We start from the raw sequence: 22,239 nt of genomic DNA, 5'->3' as shown, positions 1-22,239 counted from the left end.
CCAACCACAACGCGTAATCCCTGTGTTAGCCCGAACTCGCCAGCTCACCTTTGCCAGGAATGAGCGCCTTCCAGAAGGTTTCCTTCAGAGAGCTGTGCCCGTGTAAGAGTCTGTGGCTGGGAGAGATGGCCACGTGGGAGGTGCCGTAAATGGCCTCGGGGGTGGCCGTGTAGGAGGTCAGCTTTTCTCCTGTGACTTGACCATCCACCTGGCAGGTAAAAGCAGAGCCATTTCATTCCTCAGGGCTCCTTCAGGACTGTTGTGGTCCCGGACCACATCCCCTCCTCCCTCCCCTCCTCAAGCCCAAACACCAGGGACAGTTTCTGGCTGCAGCCCCAAGGATGTGGGGCCCTGAGATCGCCCCTAGCAGGGACAGAGACGGGCAAGAGAGAAGGGGATCACCATTCCTCTTTGAGAAGCCTGGTGTCCACCACCAGGCATACTTGGCAGCCCCGTATCGAAGACTGTCAAAGCATGCTCAGAAAGACACCTCTCCCATTTTCCTGGCTCCTTTGTTCACGAATCAAAAATAACTATCAACGTTATTTTGTTTCTGTCCTGACAAAGGAGCTATACTTTCCTCCAGGATTTAAGGTATAGTTAAAAAAAAAGAAGAGAAGAAAGGCATATGCTTTTCTAACCAGAAAAACCACCACTGAGGCTAAAACCATTCTGAAGAGGAAAGAGAGGACACCTGAGGTCACGACTGAGTGTGTTCCTAGGGCTGGTTACATGCCTTTCAAAGAAGAGGCATACATTAGGCATCAACTGAATGATAATTATATGACAGACACCGAGGGAACAGATGCTCCTTCCTTCACACATTCATTCAGCTGTGTTCACAGCGGGCCAATGACATGCAAGTCGACACTGTGGCCGGAGTATGAGTCAGGGGTCCCCTGTGGAGCCAGATTTAGAGCCCCAGAGGCCCAAACACATGGTCCTGCACCTGCCGGACTGAGAATTCCCTCCCCTGAGACATCTCATTTTCAGGTGGGTCCAGGAACGGAGACAGAAACATTTTCATAACAAAATGTTGGGGAAGGGAGAGAACATGGAAGCCATTCCATGTACAGCAGCTGAATGGCTCAGAGACCCACCGCCTTCACCCTGGCTGAGAAGCAAAGGCCTTTCGACACGGGGACCCGACCTAGTCTAGTGCACAGGACCCCGAAAGAGATGGTCCAGGGAGTCTGAACCAAAGTCGCAGCTGGACTGAATTTCAGAAATCACACCACCTTCTCAGGAAAGTGGTGACAGAATTTGGTCATTTCAGGATTTGGTTTTCAAAGGTTTCAAAGTCCCCGCTCCTTCATGGAGGGCTTCCCGTGTCTGCAGTTGGAGGGAGGGGGATCACTTTTGTGAGGAGACGGCAGAGGGAAGCGCAAGCTCTGTGACAAGTAGCGGGTGCTCAGCAGACACCAGCATGGCTATCAGTAGGAAGAGTCTAGAAAAGTAGGTCAACTCGGTCTCTTGGCTGCTGTCCCCTCCTTCTAAAGGTCTGACCTAAGGTGAGGGATGAGTTTGGACCTAAGTGCACAAAAGTCTGGAGTAGGAAGGACACATCAGAATTAAAAAAAACAACAACAAAAATAACCCAGAACCCACCCTGGTGAGAAACGGCAAAACAACAACTATCAAGTCTGTAGGGACAAAGAGAAAAGTTTGGGGGGCACCTTCCAGAGTAGGTGGGCCTTCGGCAGTGACCTCTGAGCAGTGTTTCCACGCAGGTAGGCTCTTCTGAACCCTGGGTAAGCCCGCAGCCCTCACCAGCTTCGGGTGTGCCCCGTTTTGAGATGGTATCAGCCTTCGCTCATTGGTTTTTAACCTGCTTTGTGACACGAACCCCTCTGAGCTCTGGGCCCGCTGCTCAGGAAAATGCCCACACAACCTTCCGCACATCATCTCAGGGAGTTCACGGGCCCATAGAAAACCGGAGCATCAACTGTTTCCTCAATAGAGATCTGTTACTGATCACAGCCCGAAATGATCATTTTTTGTATACAACGGGTTAAAGATATGTTATTAAAATCAAGTTTGCCTGTTTCTATGCACTTTAAAAATGTGGCCACTGCAACATTGGAGATGACGCTACTGGTTTGCTCGGTGAGTTCTGAAACCACAGAAGGGGGAGCTGTGAGCTTTAATCCACGGAGAGGCTATGCTCGATCACCTTCAATGCGAAGTCCAGATGGCAGCCCACACAGTCCCCGATCCAGTGGGCCTGCATGCCTTTTACTCCATACCACTTCGGAAGGTCCGCCAGCGCGTCCTGCATGGCCTGCAGGAACAACAAGAGAAGAGGGGTGGAATGGCAAAGCTGACTTAAGGGGCGGCACAGGATGGGGGGGGGGTGCTAAGTCAAAAAAAGCAGGACATTAAAGGAGGCTCCGGATTCAGCCCTCTCCTTGTCCACGTGCCAGTCTGAGGAGCCCAGCGAGGGGTGGAAACAGATGCACTCACCATGACTCAATTTAGCAAGATGGGTTTGACCGATTTCTCTATTCTGAGCGGGCCAACGTTTCGCGGAAAGGAGAAAATTAATGAGGAAAGACCTTAATTAACATCTTTGATGGATGCGGTGAGGACATTCTCTCCCACAGTCTGGGAACTAAACAAAAGAAGTTCAAGTTTCTGAATTTTGAAACTCTAAGATAAGCAACTCAAGGGGATGGGCACATTACAACTCAGCTGTATCAAAAATAGAACACTATAAATGACATCTTTGCATTTAAAAAAATCAAAATCAGCATAAGGGAAACCATCGCTCTGATTTGTGTAAACATTTGCTATCAGAAGTGCATATATATTCTCACTGGTTTTTTGTGTGTATGTGTGTGTCTACTTTTGGTCCTAAATTCCTATAACGGGGAGGCTTTTCTATATAAATTACTGTCTATGGTCTCGAGTCCATGCCATCCTTCAGCATTTGGTGATAAGACACATTCCTTCAACAGATGGACTTAAAACTAAATCACAGGGGCGTCTGGGTGGCACAGTCTGTTAAGCCTCGGACTCTTGATTTCGGCTCAGGTCATGATCTCAGGGTGCTGAGATCGAGCCCTGCGTCAGGCTCCACGCTCAGCGGGGAGTCTGCTTGTGATTTTTTCTCTCTCCCTTTCCTTCTGCCCCTGCCCCCAGCTCACACACATTCTCTCTCTCTTTGGTTAAACCTTAACCAAAAAAAAGAGTAAATCACATATCTGTAATGTGAAGAGTCCAATTTTAAACTCCTGATTGTATTATGATGAGGACAGGCTTCATAATGATGCTTGTCTAGTGTTTTGTAATCCATAAAGTGCTTTTACACACATCTCTTCTCACACACTCTGGTAAGGCAGCTCACTTTCAAGCCAGTGAACTTACACTGAGAGACTATAGCTCTGTGATGCGAGGCTGCCGGAGCGGACGAGTCACGACTAGAACCCACACTTACTAACAGCATTCCTTCCCCTCCAGCACAGAGATTCACACTCAGTTGTTGTGATAAACAACACAGAGCCTTTTCGATACCCGTCATCTGTCTATCCATCCAGTCTCATCTACCTAAGAGTCTGGAAGCTTCAAGATCCAGAAATTTCTTCTGCGGCAGAAACTGTGGATAATGGACCCCATCAAGCTGACCAGCAGTGTGTTCATTTTTTTTTTTTAAGATTTTATTTATTTATTTGACAGAGAGCGAGTGAGAGAGGGAACACAAGCAGAGGGAGAGGGAGAAGCAGGCTCCCCGCTGAGCAGGGAGCCCTATGCGGGGCTCGATCCCAGGACCCTGGGATCATGACCTGAGCCGAAGGCAGATGCTTAACTGACTGAGCCACGCAGGCGTCCCCATTCATTTCTTTATTTCACCACGAGGTATTAGCCACCCACCCGGCCACACCAGGGCCTCATCTGGGCACTGGGGGCGCGGGCATATGCAGAGCAGGGTATGCCAGAGTCCCTCCCATGAAGTCTAAACAATGAACACATGTAGTCTGCTGCTCTTAGTCGGGTAACTGATCAAAATTCAATGCCAGATGCAATTAGTATCACAGAAAATGAGACATGGGTCCTGGAGGTGACGCAAGGGAAAAGAAAAACAGTGGGAAGGCAGGGAAGAAAAGGAGCAGAGTGAGAAATAGGGAGCGATACAAAAGACTGGGTGGATGAACCCCAGGGAAGGAGAAGGAAAGTCACGGGAGTCGGTGGGTAGGGAAAGCGAGGCTCCAGAAAAGAAAGACAGGAAGAATAGAGGGAATTTGGAAGCAGAGAGATAATGGGGAAATGGCGCAGGTGAGGGCATGAAAGCTAGGGAGCCCCTACCATGCGTGGGGCTATGGGGTGTCTGACCCCAGTAAGATGCAAGGAACAGCACTGCATGGAACGCGGCTTACCGGCTGCTCAGTGACACCGCGAGCCTTCCTGCCGCAGGGCTGTCAGTCTCAAGTGACGAGTGAAGGAAAGAGGGAACAGAGCTACACTAACATGAAAACGGAAAGCAGACAAAATGGAAGAGGGAGAGCATTGGAAAGCCTCGCAAGTTCAAGCTGTCCTCTGAACACAACCACACACCAGGACTAGGCAGGCCCCCTTCCTTTCTGCCACCAACAAACCCAGTGATGGGGCACTCGGCACAATCCTCAAGGCAGAGACACAACCACCCAGGGTGTTCGTAGGTCGCTTCCAACACGTGATTCTAGGCTTCTCCCATTTCTGGACTGTTACTTATGAAAGATAAAAAATGCTTTTTTAAAAGATTTTATTTATTTATTTGACACAGAGAGAGACACCACAAGCGGGGGGGCAGCAGAGGGAGAGGGAGAAGCAGGCTCCCAGCAGAGCAGGGAGCCCGATGCGGGGCTCGATCCCAGGACCCTGGGATTATGACCTGAGCCAAAGGCAGACACTTAACTGACTGAGCCACCCAGGGTGCCCCCAGATTTATTTTTATGTGACTTCTGGGGTGTCTAAAAATCACTCATGGTGACGGCTGAAGACAGTATAAGATCTTGACTCATCAAAGAAAAGTTCAACTATAGGCCATGTGTAGTTTTACATATATTTAGCTGGATTGGATTTCTTTGGAAACGGCCTCACCGCATGTACCCAGGGTACAGAAGAACACTCAGCGAGCTAGAATACTGATCTGATCCAGACAGCCTGCTTCCTGACTCTTCCAGATAAACAACAGCTTCTCCACCTTCCCCTTTCCTGGCTGACACAAACAGAACGTGAAATGCTGGAGCTCCGTACGCATGCGATGGTTTGAGAATATTCGCTCAAAAACAAGTATTACAAACATGGGAGATTTTCTGCTACTGACAGCACAGACTTGAAAAGCTGCACAACTAATTTTAGTATAACCCAGAGCGCAAGGTGAGACCTGGGATTCGATCTTGGATCCACTGTCCTGAAGACGCGTGAGAGAGGAAACCGAGGGAGTTGGTGAGAACTGCATCTAAAAATAAGGCTTTCCTAGAAGTCGGTTCTTTCAAAGTTGCCAGCGGCGTTGGAACTTCGGACAGGACACGGGCATGTGGTATCTCCATTATGAATGAATCACATACCAAAGTTCCCACGGACCCGTCCACTTCAATTACAAAATGGTCACCAAGCTCCTTCCGCGACAGAAGACATTGTTTGGTGTGATAAAAGGCGCCAGGAGCTCCAGAGGACAGGAGCATGTCCCACTGCCCCACCAACGTCCAATCAGCAAACCCCAGGAAACTCTATGGGCCCCACAGCCCGGCTACTTCAACAGGTAAAGTGTAAGAAAAAGAAAAGGGAGGAAGAGGAAAACCTGCAGATTAAGACACTTAGAAGGCATCATCAAACAAAGAAAGGGAGAGGTAAGAATAAACCCGAGTCTAGGGAGGCACGTGTGGGTGACAGCTACAGAGAAAGGTAAGGCAGAGCCTATTCCCACAGCACAGTGGCTCCCTGGGAAGCCGTGTCTTATGGGAAAGAGGGAGGGCTCCGGGGTGTTGGCAAAATTCAGCATCTTGACCTCCAAGGATGGCTGCTTTAAAAGAAATCGGTAAGCTACGTATTTGTTTTACACGGTTATCTGCATTTCATTTTACAGTAAAAATGTCACCACAAAACAGACTCACTCAGTCTGGGACGGCAGAGCTCTCAGCTCTCGATCCCAGTGTGGCTCCCGGAGAGCAGGGCACGGGGCAAGGCTGGCCTGCGGGCTCCAGGCGGCAGCTTCGGCTCTCTGGTCTTTCTTTAGAACCCACGCAGGGCTTGGCCCAGAGCCCAGACACGTGCCTTGTGTTGGACAAATGCTCATTAAATTGCCATTTAACTCCCTCTGCTCCGGGGCGAGAGTGGGAGAGCAGAAGCAGTGGAACTGGACCCCCAGCCCCCACGTAGGGACGGAATGATCTCCGTGGAACCCTGCCTACGTCCTGGGCACTTTTACGTGTGTGGTACACTGAAGACAAGGCACGTGTCACGCTCACGACAGCACAACCCAGCACCAGTCCACCTCGCAGACGAGAATACGAGTCTCAGCAATTTCCCCTGGTGCACCCCACAAGGACGGGGCGGGGGTGTGCACTGGGAAAGCAGCGCTCAAAGCCCGTCCCCTCCTATACCTGCTACCCCATGACCACCCTGCCATCCAAGTGCTTACGTTCAGCTCTCCCATGTCTGGGTTTCAGACGGTGTCGACTCCCCCTTCTCGAACTTGGAACAGACGCTTACGACAGCTCTGCCTGCGTCTATTATCTCATTTATTTTTAAATTTTATGGCTGGAAAGAGGCCTCTCGTCATGGAGTCATGGGGCTGAGGCTCAGTACAATTCCCCCGCTCTGTACAGATGAGGACAGAGGCCCCGGGAGGTTCAGCAATCTGCCCGCCATCACTTAGCTAACTGGAGCCCGGCCCAAAACTCCGGTCCTGAGTACACGACCCAGGCCTCATTTTACTAGGACGCACTTTCCTCGAGTTTTCTCCCCAATGGCACAGTGAACCTGAACTGCGTTGGCTGCCCAGCACCTGCAGGCTCTTCTTTCCTGGGGGCCATCCTCTACGGGTGAGTGGCAGGGCCCCACCACCCACGATGGAAGCTTTCCCGGGCCCACTCTCTTCCTCTGTGGAAGCGAAACAGCGTAACCAATCACAGCAGGGGCTCAGGACAGTCTTGGAACACTGCCGGGGAGAGGGGGGGACCCCGAGGCACTCGGGCAACTGGTTTAAATGCCACAGCAGACCTGAGAGGCCGAAGATCCTGGGACTGACAGCAGTGATGGCTTAACCAGATCTTTCCTGGGCAAGATCTTAGCCGTGTCCTTGTGCTCCCTGAATCTGGCCGAAGTCTGGGTCTCTGGCCTTCCACCAACTGTGAGCAACCCGATCCTCTTCTGATCCATTTGTTTGTGGCTGAAGTTGTTTGCAACCATGTTTCCTCACTAAGACTAATGGATTTAAAAAGTTTCAACATCCTGAAGAATATTAGCTGATACCGTACTCCCTTGATATCACTGCCACAAAAGTATAAAATCTTGAATAGATTAATTACATATTAATATCACAACAAGACTATATTAATAAACCAGTAATCAATCTTCTGATTAAGCTGCATGTTATAGAAAGCTTTTCAATTTATGGAACAATTTAGGGGTTCTTAAATGCCCCCAGGCACGTAACTAGTGCATTATAAACTCTGAAAACGACCCCCGGCATTTCCTCTCCAATAATCAGTAAGTTCCATTTAACTTCCAAGCAAACCCACATGTGGTCTCACGGGATCTGACGTCTTTCCATCAGATAAAACCCACATTACATGATTCGAAGATTAGCTCCACAGCCCACATTAGCCTTTCCTGCCACAGAAAATTCAGAGTTGACTGAATTTTGTCCAACGCTGACTGCGCCTGACACCCCACCCTTCCCCTGCATTACCGAGCCACCATGTAAGTACACAAGACTTCTTACAGTGTTTTTCTTCTAGACTGAATTGTCAAGGCTGAAACACTTCTGGTTGGAGGTGCTTTGCTTAAAATATTCAGATCTCAGGGAGGACAAAAGATTTGAATAGAATGAAATGTGAATGTTTTGATATGCTAATTACCAGGGGGAGGAGGAAGGACACCTGCTTAAAACCTCAACAAAATCTATGACTATTTTTAAAAACCAGAAGAACTTTTAAAAAACAAACCAAATGAAATCAACATCTTGAGAGCAACCCAGCAAGCCCTGTTTCATCCCCACAGACACAGGATGCATCACTGACTTTTGATGAACAGGGGTTTAGACAGCACAGCCCCACAGCCCCCAAGGACCTCTCCTTCATCCTGCGCTGCTGCCCCCCCATCTCCGCCAGACCAGGAGCAATGTGGGGGTATTTATGGGTATTTATGGACATATTTATGATGCTGCAGTTGTTCAATCTAAAGTACGCTATGGGGGCCCCTGTGTGGCTCAGTCGTTAAGCATTTGCCTTCGGCTCAGGTCACGATCCCAGGGTCCTGGGATCGAGCCCCGCATCGGGCTCCCTGCTCCACCGGGAGCCGGCTTCTCCCTCTCCCACTCCCCCTGCTTGTGTTCCCTCTCTCACTGGCTGTCTCTCTCTCTGTCAAATAAATAAAATCTTTAAAAAATTTTTTTTAAAAAAAGTAGGCTATGTTTATCTCCTTTTTTGGGTGTTTCGGTTGAGATCATAAATCCTTCCTCCTCTTGGGGGCAATCACGGTAATAGTCGATGGAATTCATCTCGTCTCCTGTCCTTACATTTGGCAAACACTTGGCAGTGCCTCCTTTTCCCACCCTGGCCAACTCAATGCGAGGAAATCTTACCGGTTCACGGAATCCCCAAACCTGGGGAAAGAGCAAGTTTTGAGACTCTTTTTAAAAAGTGCAGTGAAATCACTTTTCCAAGGGCATCGGAGGGAACCCGATATGTAAGCGCTAAAAGCTAAAAGCTAAACCGTCCTCTGGTCCCTCTCCATCAATCCCAAGGCTTCGGCGCGGTTTGGCAGCCATGAGTTTATTCAACTCCCCTCACTTAATAAATGAAAAAAAACTGGCTCACTCAACCAAGGCCACGGCAGACCCCAAATAATGAATTACCCAGATCTCCTTTATTGTTCTGCGCCCCCTCCCCCATGCTGTTTTCAGGTATCTTGACGTAAATTAAACAAAAGACAACTCCTTCCACCTGCAAAACCTAGAAATTAACCATATGGATGGGCTTCTCAGTCCATTTTTATAAATAATGACTGTACTAATACCTCGAGGCAAATGGTACTGTTGCCCTGTGGTTATTACTCAGCACACACAGAAGTACTGTGGTTTGCAAAGGGCGCTTATAATCATTTTCAGCAGGGTAGGGCTGAAAATACAGCCATTGTCGCTCCACAGGTGCACCGTCTGAACGCAGATGCTTGAAGAAGTCGAAACAGGACTGTACATTAGTGGGTCTCAAACTCTAGGAGCCAGAGTTTAAGAACGTGAACCAACAAGAGATGGGCTGACGCGCGCATCCAATTAAAAAAAAAAAAAAAAAAAAAAAAGCTTCGGGGATCCCAAACATCGTCGGGAATGAGAAAGACGAAGATGAAATAACACTAAAAAGCTTGGGATAAAAAGAGAATTAAATATAACATGGCTAATTGGACTCTTTCTTCAAAGAAGCAAAAATAATGCCAGGAATAAATCCATACCTCCCAAGAGAGGACAGTACGTGGGCTAAAGCATTAAGAACAAGGCGCGGCACGACCACAAGTAAGAATTCCAGAGGAAGCGGTTTTAAAAACATGATACACTTTAGAAGACCTTGGTTAAAAAAAAAAAAAAAAAAGTTTAGGCAAACTGAGAAATGAAGTGGACATATTAGCTACTAAGGGAGAGAGTCCAGAAACCAGAGCCCGGAGAGCTGGACACCGAATGGAGGCAGAATGGAAGAGAAAGATTTAATGACAAGACTTTAAAAAGTGCCCATTTTAATTAAGTCTTGTCATTAAATCTTTCTCTTCCATTCTGCCTCCATTCGGAATCAGTGTGATCTGAGTAGCAATTCTGTTTGAATTATAAATTCGTATGCACTTTTTTCAAAACTTAATCGTGTTGCCGAGATGTCCTTATTTTTGTGTTTGAGATTGTTTCAGCGCAATCACACCGAAGACACAGTGTGTATTTGAGGTGTAATAAAGGAAAATAAATGCTGAAGGCAGTAAGATGATTTTAGAAACTCTAGATGTCCCCTCTAGAATATTCTAGAGGGATCAACTCCCCCACAGCCTCGTCTCCCTCTCCTGCGTGGACTGTGGCATGAAGTTGCACACAAGGATTTCTGCATTAAAGAGCTCACATGGCATGATGTTTACCGTGCTCGCTTCCCTCTGATAGCTGTGTTTTCACCTCTCTTCTGAAAGGTGATGTGTATTTCTAGCAAAATCCATTTGCTGTGGCATCTCAAGGCAAAACATTTATTTGCAAATACAGTCGTGTTATGCAAGAGTCTCAATTCCAGCAAAGGTGTTGTTAACCCCGAAGGGAGATAATCGGTCTAAGCAAGGCACCCTACTGATGATACGGGACTCACCAACAAGGTGCGTGCTCCTGGGACTGCGGGGGTCAGAGGAGAGGAGGTGCCAAGCAGCCCACACGAAAGAACATCGAGTGTGCATCTCAGAGCCGAGGCAAAGAGAGGGACACGCCAAGTGCTATTAAATAACTTCCAAGTAGCTGGACAGAAGGAAGTGCTTTCTGGGTGCAACCACCAGGGACAGACGTAGGGAAGGAAACCAGGAAGCACGGTGGCAGCCATTTTGGCGAATCTCCTCTTATCCCCATTAATTCTGGCCACACCTAGCAGCCTTTTTCCCCACTTCAGACCCAAGCAAACCCCTTCTCTGGCAGAACAGTTCTAATTCCACTAACTTCCAAGAGGGGGTGAGCACAGGTTCTGAAATGTCCCCACCCCACCCCTAAGAATGCAGATGACAGAGGACAGACTCTCCCAACGGCAGTCATCTGTCTGGATGAGGCTGCTTCGTATTCCCAGAGGCCACTCAGGTCGCCTCACTGCCCCTGGGTAGACAGGACACAAGCGGGGCTGTCCTGTACCCACAGGACAGGGATCAAGCAGCGGAACAGCCGCACCCCATACTCAGCCCGATCTGCGACTCTACGCTACCCTTGCCTGGAAAGGTGGTTTTGTTCCGGGAAAGCAGAGTCGTGGGAGCAAGACTGAAAGCTTTTATTGGTCTAATAAGGGGGAAAAAAATGGGGACAGTGATCCCAGGGGACATTCCGCTCAATTACCTTCACGTTGGAAGCCTGCCCATAAATTGAAAAGTTGCAGAAACATAAGACCATCCCTTCCAAGGCACTCAGGTGTACAGAAGATATGTAAATAAATGCTGACATAACCCTGCTATCAGGTGTTTTGTTCTATGATTACCAAAATGATAATAGTCATTCTGGAAAATATGAAGAAGCACGAAGAACAACAACAGTTTCCCATAATCAATGTAAACACCCAGGGAGGTCACTATTAATATTTTATTCCACATCATACTTATACCCCATCGTCTACTGATTGAAAGATGCACATTTTCTTTCTTTCTTTCTTTTTTTTAAGATTTTTATTTATTTATTTGAGAGAGAGAGAGAGAAAGAGGGAATGAGCACAAGCTGGGGGAGGGGCACAGGCAGACGGAGACAAAGAATCTCAGGTTCGATCCCCAGACCCTGAGATCATGACGTGAGCCGAAATCAAGAGTCGAACGTTTAACCAACTGAGCCACCCAGATGCCCCAAAGATGCAGTTTCCCCACAAATGCTGAAACTGGCCCCACAAATGTCTTACAATCAATGGTGCCTTTGACACCATTTTTCTTTCTTACGGAGCATAAGATGTAATGCCAATCACGTGTTACAGCTGATAAAACGTACTAGGGTGGTGGGTACTCATGCGATCGTCACATAGTTCAGACCATGCCACTAGTATACTCTTTTTAAACTACTGGAGTTTGCATTTTGCCAGAGGTCACAACTTATGACAGCTCTAGAAAGGATTAAATCTTTATTTCGAGCAAATCTGACACTCAGAATTAGGCACTCTGGAATAGTAAACAAAACAGAGAAATGGAAAGATAGTATGGAAAATTGTCTCTTTCTCTGAAAGGGACACTGATTTTGAAAACAAAACACTATCACATGATGATGGCTATGACTGTTAATGCCTGCTTCCCTCCTAGCAAGGCAGCCACGGGATCAGTGTCCCTGTTCCCCAAGCAGCTGGGCTCAGAAGGTCCAGGGTAAGAGACAGGACCTTGGACGGGAGATAGGACACAAAAAGATACCGTTTCAGCTTGGAGGCCAGCAAGCCAATTCCATCAAGAACAAACCAGGAAACCTCCATCCACTGTACTTGCCATTACCTGGCCATCTGTGCCCTGGCCCTGGCCCTATTATAGCTCCTACCGGGCTAATGTTTGGCCTTCTTGCAACACCTGCCCTCCGACTGCACCGCGTGCCCCAAAATGCCTGGTTGCTTGGGAACCCGTGTTCAAGAGCTGGTAGAAAGAGAGCACGCAGACCTGGCTGGGTCTCAGGAGACCCAAGCTGGGTCCTGGCTTTCTTGGGCTTGGGGGCCTCAGTCATAAAATGAGGAATGGTCTGTCATTTTCAAGGACACCTCGAGCTGGCCATGAGCGCCCCTGGGGAGCAGGAGGAAGGCAGGATGTGCTCTGCTTAAGAGAAACCAATGCCTGATCCCTTTGTCTTTAGGTATCATATTGATTTTGTAATTACCAAATCATGAGGGTTTTCTGGTTTGCATTTGTTTTTCAGATCAGGGCAGGGATTTAAAAAGCACGGGAGACCGTGGGCTAAATGTGGGGGAGCCTGTGCACCGTTTGCTCAAGTTTCTTTTAGCTTTAAAATCCAAATGTCGGGGCGCCTGGGCGGCTCAGTGATTTGAGCCTCCAACTATGGTTCAGGTCATGATCTCAGGGACGTGGGACTGAGCCCCATGTCGGGCTCCGTGCTCAGCAGGGAGTCTGCTTGGGATTCTCTCTCCCTCTCCCCCTGCCCCTTCCCCTCCACATGCACTGTCTCTCTCTCTCTCTCAAATAAATAAATAAAATCTTTAAAATCCAAATGTCTCCCAGAGCTAAAGGGGTTCACTGGTGACACTCACCAGCCCTCCCCGGCAATGCCCAGGGACCCCCCACAAATAAATCTCTTTACTCCCATGGGGTCCAGGCGGATACTTCGAAAAGGAAGGAGGTCCTTACACCCCAAAAGGACCTGGCCAGGAGCTCAGAAAGCCCACTCAGGGTTTAAGAGCAAGACGTCATGTTCAGTTCTGCCATCATTTTTTCCTAATCAGATTTACAATTTATTTCATTGTCAATATAACCTAAGAAGCATATTACAGTTGACCGTGAACATCACGGGTTTGGTCCATACAGTGCAGCACCGTAAATGTATTTTCTCTTCCCTATGATTATCTTTGCCTCCTAACATTTTCTTTTCTCCAGCTAGCTTTATTGTTAAGACTATAGTATATAACACATACAACCCAGAAAATAGTGTTCATCGACTGTTTCTGTTACCAGTTAGGCCTCTGGTCAACAGTAGGCTATGAGCAGTTAAGTTTCTGGGGACACAAAAGTTATCTGTGAATTTTTAACTGCATGGGGAGAGGAGGGGGGTCAGCACCCCTAAATCCCCGGTTGTTCAAGGGTCAACGGTATTAACTTATTTTTCTCATTTTCCCTTTGCAGTCATTCCTTCTCTCTTAGCAACAAAACCCCGAAAACAACACAGAAATGGAAACTTCTCGTTTGTCAAGCATGTGTGCTGACCAGGAGCCCATGTGTCCCCTTCAGCGGTGCTTTGGGGAGGCTGTGCGGGCACGGCTGTTCTCAGTTCCCAGACGGGAGGGACACGGGTGGGCACAGGGCGCCAGGGCAAAGGGAAACGAAAGCTCACAGGGAACAGGGCTAATGGAGAGCACATAGATGTGGCCAGACACGGGCAGGGGGCCTATCCGAGGCGGAAGGAAGGCACCGTGTTTAGGGAGAGGAAATCTAATTGCTGGGGTCATCTCGGTACCATCCAGAAACACTGTGGGTTTCGGAATCCCAGAGCCGGGGCCCATGCCCTGCACCAACTCACGTGCACCCTTCTGGGCAGAGTTCCCTCCAAGGGCTGTGCAGAGTTACCCCCCACCCCCACCCGTGTCACACACACACACACACACCCCCCCCGCTGTGGCCACGAGCCACTCCAGGCAGCGGGAGGCTTGCCTGGGGACCGCTGGGGAGATGTCAGCCTCCAGGCACGTGCCTTCTTTTCGCCTCTCTTCCCCCACCCCCTGGGCCCTGCCCACTACCATCCAGAAGGATTTCCCAGGGGCTAGGGGGTGGCCCTCCCTGTAAGAAGGCCAACCATCACCCCAAGGAGTACGGAGGGGACAGCACAGAAGGTGGGGGGACTGCATTCACCGTACAGCTTAGGAAAGATCCAGGAGAGGCGGGGAATACAGAGAAGAGAAAGAAGTCAGAGAGATTATGTAAGAAGGAGCAGATTTAACAGCTAATTAGTTTTGTGAGACAGGGTGTCAAAAGCAGATCGTGGGGACGAGCGCAGAGTCTGCGCTTTCCAAAAGGAGAGACAGCCGGGGCACGGGGGAGAATTCCAGTAGGAAGCTTGTGCTCAGGGTACCCCCGAGTGCTGCTCTCGGAGCTCCGGGGTCCGGCGCCTGCATGCACTCAGCCACTCCTACCACTCAGGAGCTGAGAACGTATTTTTTGTAAGCGAGGAGGCATAAGGCCACAAGAGGGGCACGGTGGCGATGGTGTCATAATAGCTTTAAAGCCACTGGGCTTTGAAGAGCAAAGCCTCACGGTAGATAAACCCGAGCACTGCATTAAATGCGCCCCTGGCCAGTGTGCTCGCTGCTTTTTATCCCAACGGCCTTGCAGGGAAGCGGACAGCTCATCAAGTGCGTCTCACTGGTTCCTCTTGGTTCCCAGCAACGCTGCTTCCTCAGCCCACCTCTCACGTGGGCCCACACCCACCCCGCGAAGGCCCAGGCTGCACACACAGGAGCAGCCCCCTGTGCTAAGGGTCTTTCTCGGGGGCAGGGAGCAGGGGAGGGCCCGGTTGTCAAACCTCACTGACCAGTCCCTTCGCAAAGCCTCCCGAGCAGCACAGGGATGACTGGGTTGGTGTCAGGGAGAAACATTTCCCAGCATCATCAGCGAGCCAGCCTCTGTTCGGGGGCTGCCGGAGGCTGCGAGGGTAGGAGCAGAAAGCCGGGCACCAGGCCCGATTTCCAGAAGACAGCCAAACGCTTTCACAAGCAGCTCAAGGCCTCAGGACTGGAACCGGGGTGCCCGAGGGTCCTCATTCCAGAGGGCAGGGGAGCCTTAGGCACCCAGGGGCATGTGCTGGAGACTGGGGCTTTGCACCCTGCCTCCTCGGGGGCTGTCCTTCTGCTCCAGCCTCTAGAGCTCCTATCGTAAAGCCCATTCCCCTTCCCTCACCTCCTCGCCTCTCCCACCTCGTGTTTTCACTCTTTGCGGGCTCCAACACGACCAGTGTGTTCTGGGAAAGATACCTCCACTTCACCCGCAAGCTCCCAGGTGAAACTGGGGGGAGAGGAGAGGCACAAGGGGGCAGGGAAATGGGGGCTCTTCCCTCCCATCTTCCCTGATTTCATGAGGGCTCATCGTTGCCTGGCTGCTTCTTGCCAGCAGAAATTCTACGTGGAAATACTTGTGAGACATGAAGTTTCCGGCACGTCTGGAAGGCAATGAAACGTTCCCTGACAGACATTCTGCGCTTTGCAGCCTTCCTGGAGCACAGGGCAGACCTGGGGCTCCTTCTCACCGCCCCCCTGCATTCGCCTGCATCGTCACAGTGATCCCACTGGGCTATGCCCCCCCAGTCTGAGACTGTCCCCCGCACCAGCCTCCACGTTCCCTGCTAGCACCTGGCCCAGGTCTGGCCAGGTGCTCGGTAACATCTGGGGAAAGAATGAATGAATTCACACTCCCTGAGAAGTGGTACAGACTGCCAGTTATGAGCTCAAGCACCCGGATGTGAAGCCCAGGGCTATTACTTATTACCAGTGGGAGCCTCGGTTTCCTTGTCAGTAAAATGGGGCTAACAGGCACGCCGTAGGGTTAAGTAAGATGGTGTCTGTAAAAGCCAGAGCACTGATCAGCTCAGGGGAAAGCAGGCAGGAAATGGGAGGGGGAGACGGACTTTCTGGATATTCTAGCAGCTACGGGGTAATTCCTGAAACCTTGGACAACATACCCACCAATCTGGTGTGGCGGCTGACTCGGCACCATCAGGGCATGATTATGCCCATCTCAACGCCAGAGAGGGGCCTACGTACAGTGCCCCGGGGTCTGAGGGCCTGAGGGAGGCAGCTGCAGAAATCGAAACCACAGATCTATTAGAAAAGTTCACATGGGAAGCCGGCTCTCTATTTGTGTCGCCTTCCCACTGTCGCCCCGCTGGCAGGAACTGAGGCGTTCGCTCCACCAGGCCCTGAATGTCTTTTGCTTTCCGTGCAGAGGTTTGCACTCCCCGCTCTTCCCCCTGCTCTCCCCTCGCCATGCTGCCCACAAGATACCTCCCACACTAATTCATGGGCTTCAGATACTCCTACTGCAAGTTTTCTCCACATTTCACACAGCGAAGTCCTGGCGAGACTGGGTGGGGATAAGGGGAGCAAAATCTAATAACATCACAGAACAGCCTAAATAAAGCATTTTTGCATTTCAGGCCTCCCTGTAATTTTCACGTTGGGCATCGTCTTTCTTCATCCAGAAGGTAAGTGACGGAAAGGAGGGCCCCTCCACAGCCACGCTCCCCTGCAGACCACCAGCTGTAGATCACAGAGGCAGCCCCCAGTGCAGCCAAACCAGAAGCAGACCCAAGGCTCTAAAGATGACTGTGGGAGGCACAGCTCACCTGGCCATCCTAGCACCCACTGTCCCCCCTCTTCCCTCAAACAGCTTAACAGCTTGACTGCAGAAGCTAAAAAGCCCATGCCTGCTTTCCTAGTCTCCCTCGAAGCTGGGGAGTAGCCACATGATACAACTGGGGCCAAGAAAATACAGTGGAATTTTGCTGGGGGTTTGTGGGAAAGTTCTTGCTTTATGGGAAAAAGAAACAGTTGCTCGCACTGCCCCTTCTGCTTCTTCCTGTCTTGAATGGAAATGTGATGTCTGGAGCTGCAGCAGCCCTCCTGCAACCATGAGGTGATAGGCAGGAAGGAAGGGCTGAGATAACCACCGAGATGCCAACTCAGAGTCTGATCCTGGTTCAATCCCAGCAACTTGGGCCTTCTTATGTGGGAAAAGTCAACTCCCCCTTGTTTAAGCCACCATTAACTCGGGTGTTCAGCGACTTGCAGCCAAAAGCATCGCTAACTGATTCTTCTCCCTGGAGCAGGACCTCCTCCCTGATTCAACATTATTTCTATCATACCAGGTTTTAAGGTGGATGCCTTATCTCGTTTGATCTTTGAAGTTTCAAACCCATTTATCCAAGCACCTATTATTTGCACATCTCTACTCAACAGTCTCAGGGCCACTGCATACTCCAAAGGGTCAAGACTATGTCTTCCAGGACTCCCTACGGCAGTCAGTAGCTTAATCATCCACTTAGTGTCCAAATCAGGGTCCTTCTTAATAACGTCACCTCCTACACACTCTCATCCAATAGATTCCCGAGTGTGACAAATGTCACCATCTGAGTATTTTCCTAACCTGCCAATCTCTCCCCACTACTCCCACCTAGTCTAAGCTCTGCAATGCCTGGACTACTCTAAGAGCCTCTCAAATGCTCTCGCTGTATCCACACTTGCTCTTTCCACAGACAATTTATAAAAACACAAATCTGACCGCGTCATTCCCTTTCTTGGAGTCCTTCCATGCTTTCCCATGGCCCCCATGATAAAGTCCAAATTCCTTAAGACCTAAAAGGCCTTGCCTGATCAGGTCCCTCACTCCGCCCTGCACCCCCCCCTCCCTCCAGCTGGACCAGCCCTACTCAATCTCTCCTCTTGACTCTGTTTCATTTATACAGTCATTCTCAAAATCATCACGTACATTCCTATTTTGGGGCCACCACACATGATATTCCCGATAGGAAGGAGCCCTCCTCCAACTTTATGGCCTTATTTGACCCTTACTCATCCCTCTGCAGCCCAAACAGTGATTTTCTATTTCAGATATTGTACTTTTCTGTTCTAGATTTCCAGTTCTTTTTTTTTTTTTTAAATAGTTACCATTTCTCTTCTGAGATTCACCATCTGTTCACTCATCATGACCATCTTTTCCTTTAAGTCCCAGACCATTCATATAGCAGATGTCTCTGGCTTTATCTCCTAATTCTAACATCTGGGTCATCTCAGGATCTATTTCTACTGGGCTGCCCCCCTCCCTTTTTTTCTCAGGATTACAGGCCACAATTTCCTGATTTCTCGCAAGTCTAGTGCTTTCTTATTATATGTGGGGCGTGCAAATAAAAACCTGCCATGTAGAGAGTTGGATTATGTTGTCTCCCTTTAAAGGTGCTGCGTTTTGTTCTGAAAGTTTCTTTCGAAAGCATCTATTCTTTTTTTTTATTAAGTGGAGTCTATTCTGATTTTGTCTTTGGTCCTAGGGTGACATCCATACTTCTAACATATGGCCTTTTGGGGGTCTCAACTGCATACTTCTGGCTGGGCCATAACTGCCAAGATCCCTGAGCACGGTGCAGTCCTCTGGTGCCTGATCTCCTCTCAGTCTCTTTCCGATCTTCTGTCCAGCCTTCTGGAGTCTTGCTTTTGTGCGTGGGCAGCCCTCAGCTGAGGACCTGCAGCGAACGTAGATTTCTGCTTGCCCCTACCACTCCCACACCACTCCCTCTCCTCTTGATTTTCAGGACAAACCAAGTGCTGACCTCCAAAGACAGCTTTTTCAATAAATCTGCACAGGAGTTCAGCAAGAACCAGGTGAATCACCATGGTAACAATTTCTGCTGAACAGCTGAAAATTCACAGCTGACAATTTAAAGAATAATGTCCCTCCATTAGGTTATAACATTTCCAACTGGAGGCAGAGGTCAAAAAAGAAAGAGCTAATGAGATAGCCTTTCCTACAATGCCTATTAGAGTCATCTGGAGGTGACCTGGTTTCCCTCCCCATAATGCAGTGGACCCCAACTGTCAGCAGATAGGGGCTCCCACTGCCTGGGATGTTACAGAAACGATGTCTGCAGCTTTGTTTTTCTTAATCTCTCGATATTACCGTGTGCTTCAAAGGAGCAAGGCACTGTGTTAACAAGTTCTAATGGGTAGTTTTCCAACTCCATATGCTCTTCTCTGCTACATTCTGAAGAAATTATCATGGGAAAACTGCCTCATTGAAGACCTGTCTTTTGAGTGAGATAACTGGAGGTCATACATCCATATGGTGCTGGGATTGCGAGCTGGTATAGTGCGGTTCTAATTCAGCCAAGTTTTGTAGTGATCAGCGATTATATAACTTTGTGCTTTCTTGGCATATAAGAAGTACAGTGTTGGACTGGACCCAAAGTGCATTTCAGCCCACTACCGTCTCTCTGACAGAGCACCCCAGGGGCTACTACAGCTGGGTATAACACTATCCTTACGGTGACTAGCATGGGGAAAGAACTACCATGGCATGTAGTCACTAGCTTTTCAAGATGTCTTTACCTTTTCAGATCCTGTTTATGTCCAGTCGTAAACAAAAAACTATGGAGATCATCAAATTGCCATGGGAAGTGTCCCTGATTGGCTCCAGTCATTTCTCTCTCGAGTTTCAGGGAGTGATCTCTCAATTCCATATCCTGAATCTTGGTAAGCTCGAAGGGTATTTTGCAGAGTGGTTCTGGCATAGCCAGAATGGGTTCTTCTGCTCAGGCTATTGGTGATTTAATAAGCAAGCCCCCTCTTTCAATGGCTGGCTTTGCCTTCAATCCCCGAACACAGAAAGAACCAGAAGGCACCCTAAAAACCACCTGGTGCCACCCTCTCCTTTTACTGATGAGAAAACTGAGCCTCCTGACTCCTGCCGGTTTACAATATTTTTTTTTTTTAAAGATTTTATTTATTTATTTGACAGAGATAGAGACAGCCAGCGAGAGAGGGAACACAAGCAGGGGGAGTGGGAGAGGAAGAAGCAGGCTCACAGCAGAGGAGCCTGATGTGGGGCTCGAACCCATAACGCCGGGATCATGCCCTGAGCCGAAGGCAGACGCTTAACCGCTGTGCCACCCAGGCGCCCCCGGTTTACAATATTAATCAGGGACACAACAAGAGTTAAAATCAAAGATTTGGCTCCTGGTTTAGTTCCTTTTCACTCTGGTCTTCCTTCATGGAGACCAACCATCTCGCCACTCCTTGTATCTTATTTTTTAGAAGATTTCATTTGAGATAGAGAGAGAGAAAGAGAGAAAGAGCATGAGCCCAGGGTGGGGGGCAGAGGGAGAAGCAGACTCACGCTGAGCAGGGAGCCCAACGTGGGGCTCGATCCCAGGACCCTGGGATCATGACCTGAGCTGAAGGCAGACGCTTAACGACTGAGCCACCCAGGTGCCCTGCTTCACTCCTTTTAGATGGTCTTCTCTGGACCCTCTGCAATGTCCTACTATCCTTCTGGAGTTTCTACTAGTACTATACAGATAAAGATACTTTTTTCCTTTCTAGCTTTATTGCTGATATGATCGCAAATGAAGTTGAACATTTTTGGGCCTCTATGGCAGCACAATGATTGAGTGTGTTGAAAGGTCAGCAAACAATGGCCGACAACGACCCCAGGTGCCATTCTCGACTTACCTCTGAAACTCCCAAACCCATCTCCCTCGCAATGAGCGACCCTGAGGCTCCTGTGCTTCCAGTCTACACACCTACGGCTCCAAGAGCCCTTCCTAGAGTTCATTCCCAACAGTGAGGCTCTCCAATTCCCAGAAGACCTTGGCGTAGCCTCCCAATACAGACAGCATTGCTGGTGGGGGGACACCGGGCAGATACTCACCTTTGCAAAAGCAGTTGTCTTAATAAACCACTGTCGGAGGTACTTCCGTTCCACCTTTGCTCCAGAACGCCACGAACAGCCCTGTTCATCCACCTGTTCGTTGGCAAGCACTGTTTGATCCACTGGGTCCCAGTTCACCAAGGCCTGTTATCATTCACAGAACAAAATGATGCAGTGTGGTGAGCACATGGGTCAGCTCAAGGGGCCTGGCCCGTAAGCAGGTCTGCAAGGGCAGTATCTCTGCTCTGAGACTTGAGGGCGTCTCCCTGGGAGGACTGCTGGGCAAGGAAACCACGAGCGCATTGTAAAAAAGAACAGAGCGCACGAACTACCTCTGTGCTTTCCTCTTAGAGCAGGCTTGGGAGGGAGCCTGTGAGCGTGTCGCTAATCAGGTCTGGTTTCTTCTTGTGTGACAGGATGAACCTGCAGGACTGGGGATTTTAGTAAACAGAGGGGGGAAAAAGGTACCTGGACCTTAGCAGAACCAGGTTATCTTAGGGGAAACAAATATATTTATCTGAATATAAACAGGTAACATTTACTGAGTGATTACCATGCATCAGATGCTGTGCTAGGGGCCAAACTAAGGTTGGCTCTTGTAAGCCTTCGCAACCACATTAAGAAGTAAGAATATTCTTCTCCTTCCCCTCCCCCTCTCCCTCCCCGTCCTCCTCCTCTTCTTCTTCTCCTCCTCTTCCTCCTCCTTCTTTTTCCTATTATTATTATTGCTATTATTATTACCTGTAGCAAGAATTACTACCAAACTTCACTCATTGGGCCAGAGACCCTTGTGGTGCTAGCAAAAGACTTGTGTCTCGTGAGGCACACTACCTACACCCGTGAGTTCACCGGCCAGCAGGTGAAGGTAAGAATATCCCTACCCCAATATTACCAAGGAAGAAGTTGAGGAATAAAGAGATTAGATAACTTGTCTAAGGTCACACAGTCAGTAAGTGAGAGAAAGGGCAGGAACTCGGGTCTCTCGAAACTATAAAAATTTCCGCAACTTTTAAAAACTCCCGTTTTTGCTTTGTTTTTAAAGAGTTATTTATTTATTTGAGAGAGAGGGTGCGTGTGAGTGTGCGTGGGGAGGTGGGGAGGCAGAGGATTCTGCAGAGGCAGAATCCCGAGCAGACTCCCCGTGGAGCGTGGAGCCTGACGCGGGGCTCGATCCCACCACCCCAAGACCATGACCTGAGCCAAAACCAAGAGTTGGACACTTAACCGACTGAG

The 22,239-nt window shown here is 49.2% G+C and overlaps 1 protein-coding gene across 2 annotated transcripts in view; it reads right to left on the bottom strand.

Annotated features, from left to right (window-relative positions):
- LARS2 (leucyl-tRNA synthetase 2, mitochondrial) overlaps positions 1 to 22,239 on the bottom strand; it is a 143,926-nt gene that overhangs the window by 58,851 nt on the left and 62,836 nt on the right. The window contains exons 7-9 of one of the 2 annotated variants that reach the window (XM_026500640.4): positions 21,007 to 21,150; positions 2,174 to 2,281; positions 49 to 208 (exon numbers count right to left, since the gene is read on the bottom strand). In XM_026500640.4, coding sequence (XP_026356425.2) covers positions 49 to 208; positions 2,174 to 2,281; positions 21,007 to 21,150 — 412 coding nt within the window. The remainder of the gene's footprint in view (positions 1 to 48; positions 209 to 2,173; positions 2,282 to 21,006; positions 21,151 to 22,239) is intronic. The other variant, XM_044384796.3, reaches the window with a different exon arrangement.

Source organism: Ursus arctos, unplaced genomic scaffold (genome assembly GCF_023065955.2).
Source record: "Ursus arctos isolate Adak ecotype North America unplaced genomic scaffold, UrsArc2.0 scaffold_14, whole genome shotgun sequence".
NCBI classification, from domain to species: Eukaryota; Metazoa; Chordata; class Mammalia; order Carnivora; family Ursidae; genus Ursus; species Ursus arctos.
This window is presented reverse-complemented; position numbering and strand designations above follow the sequence as displayed.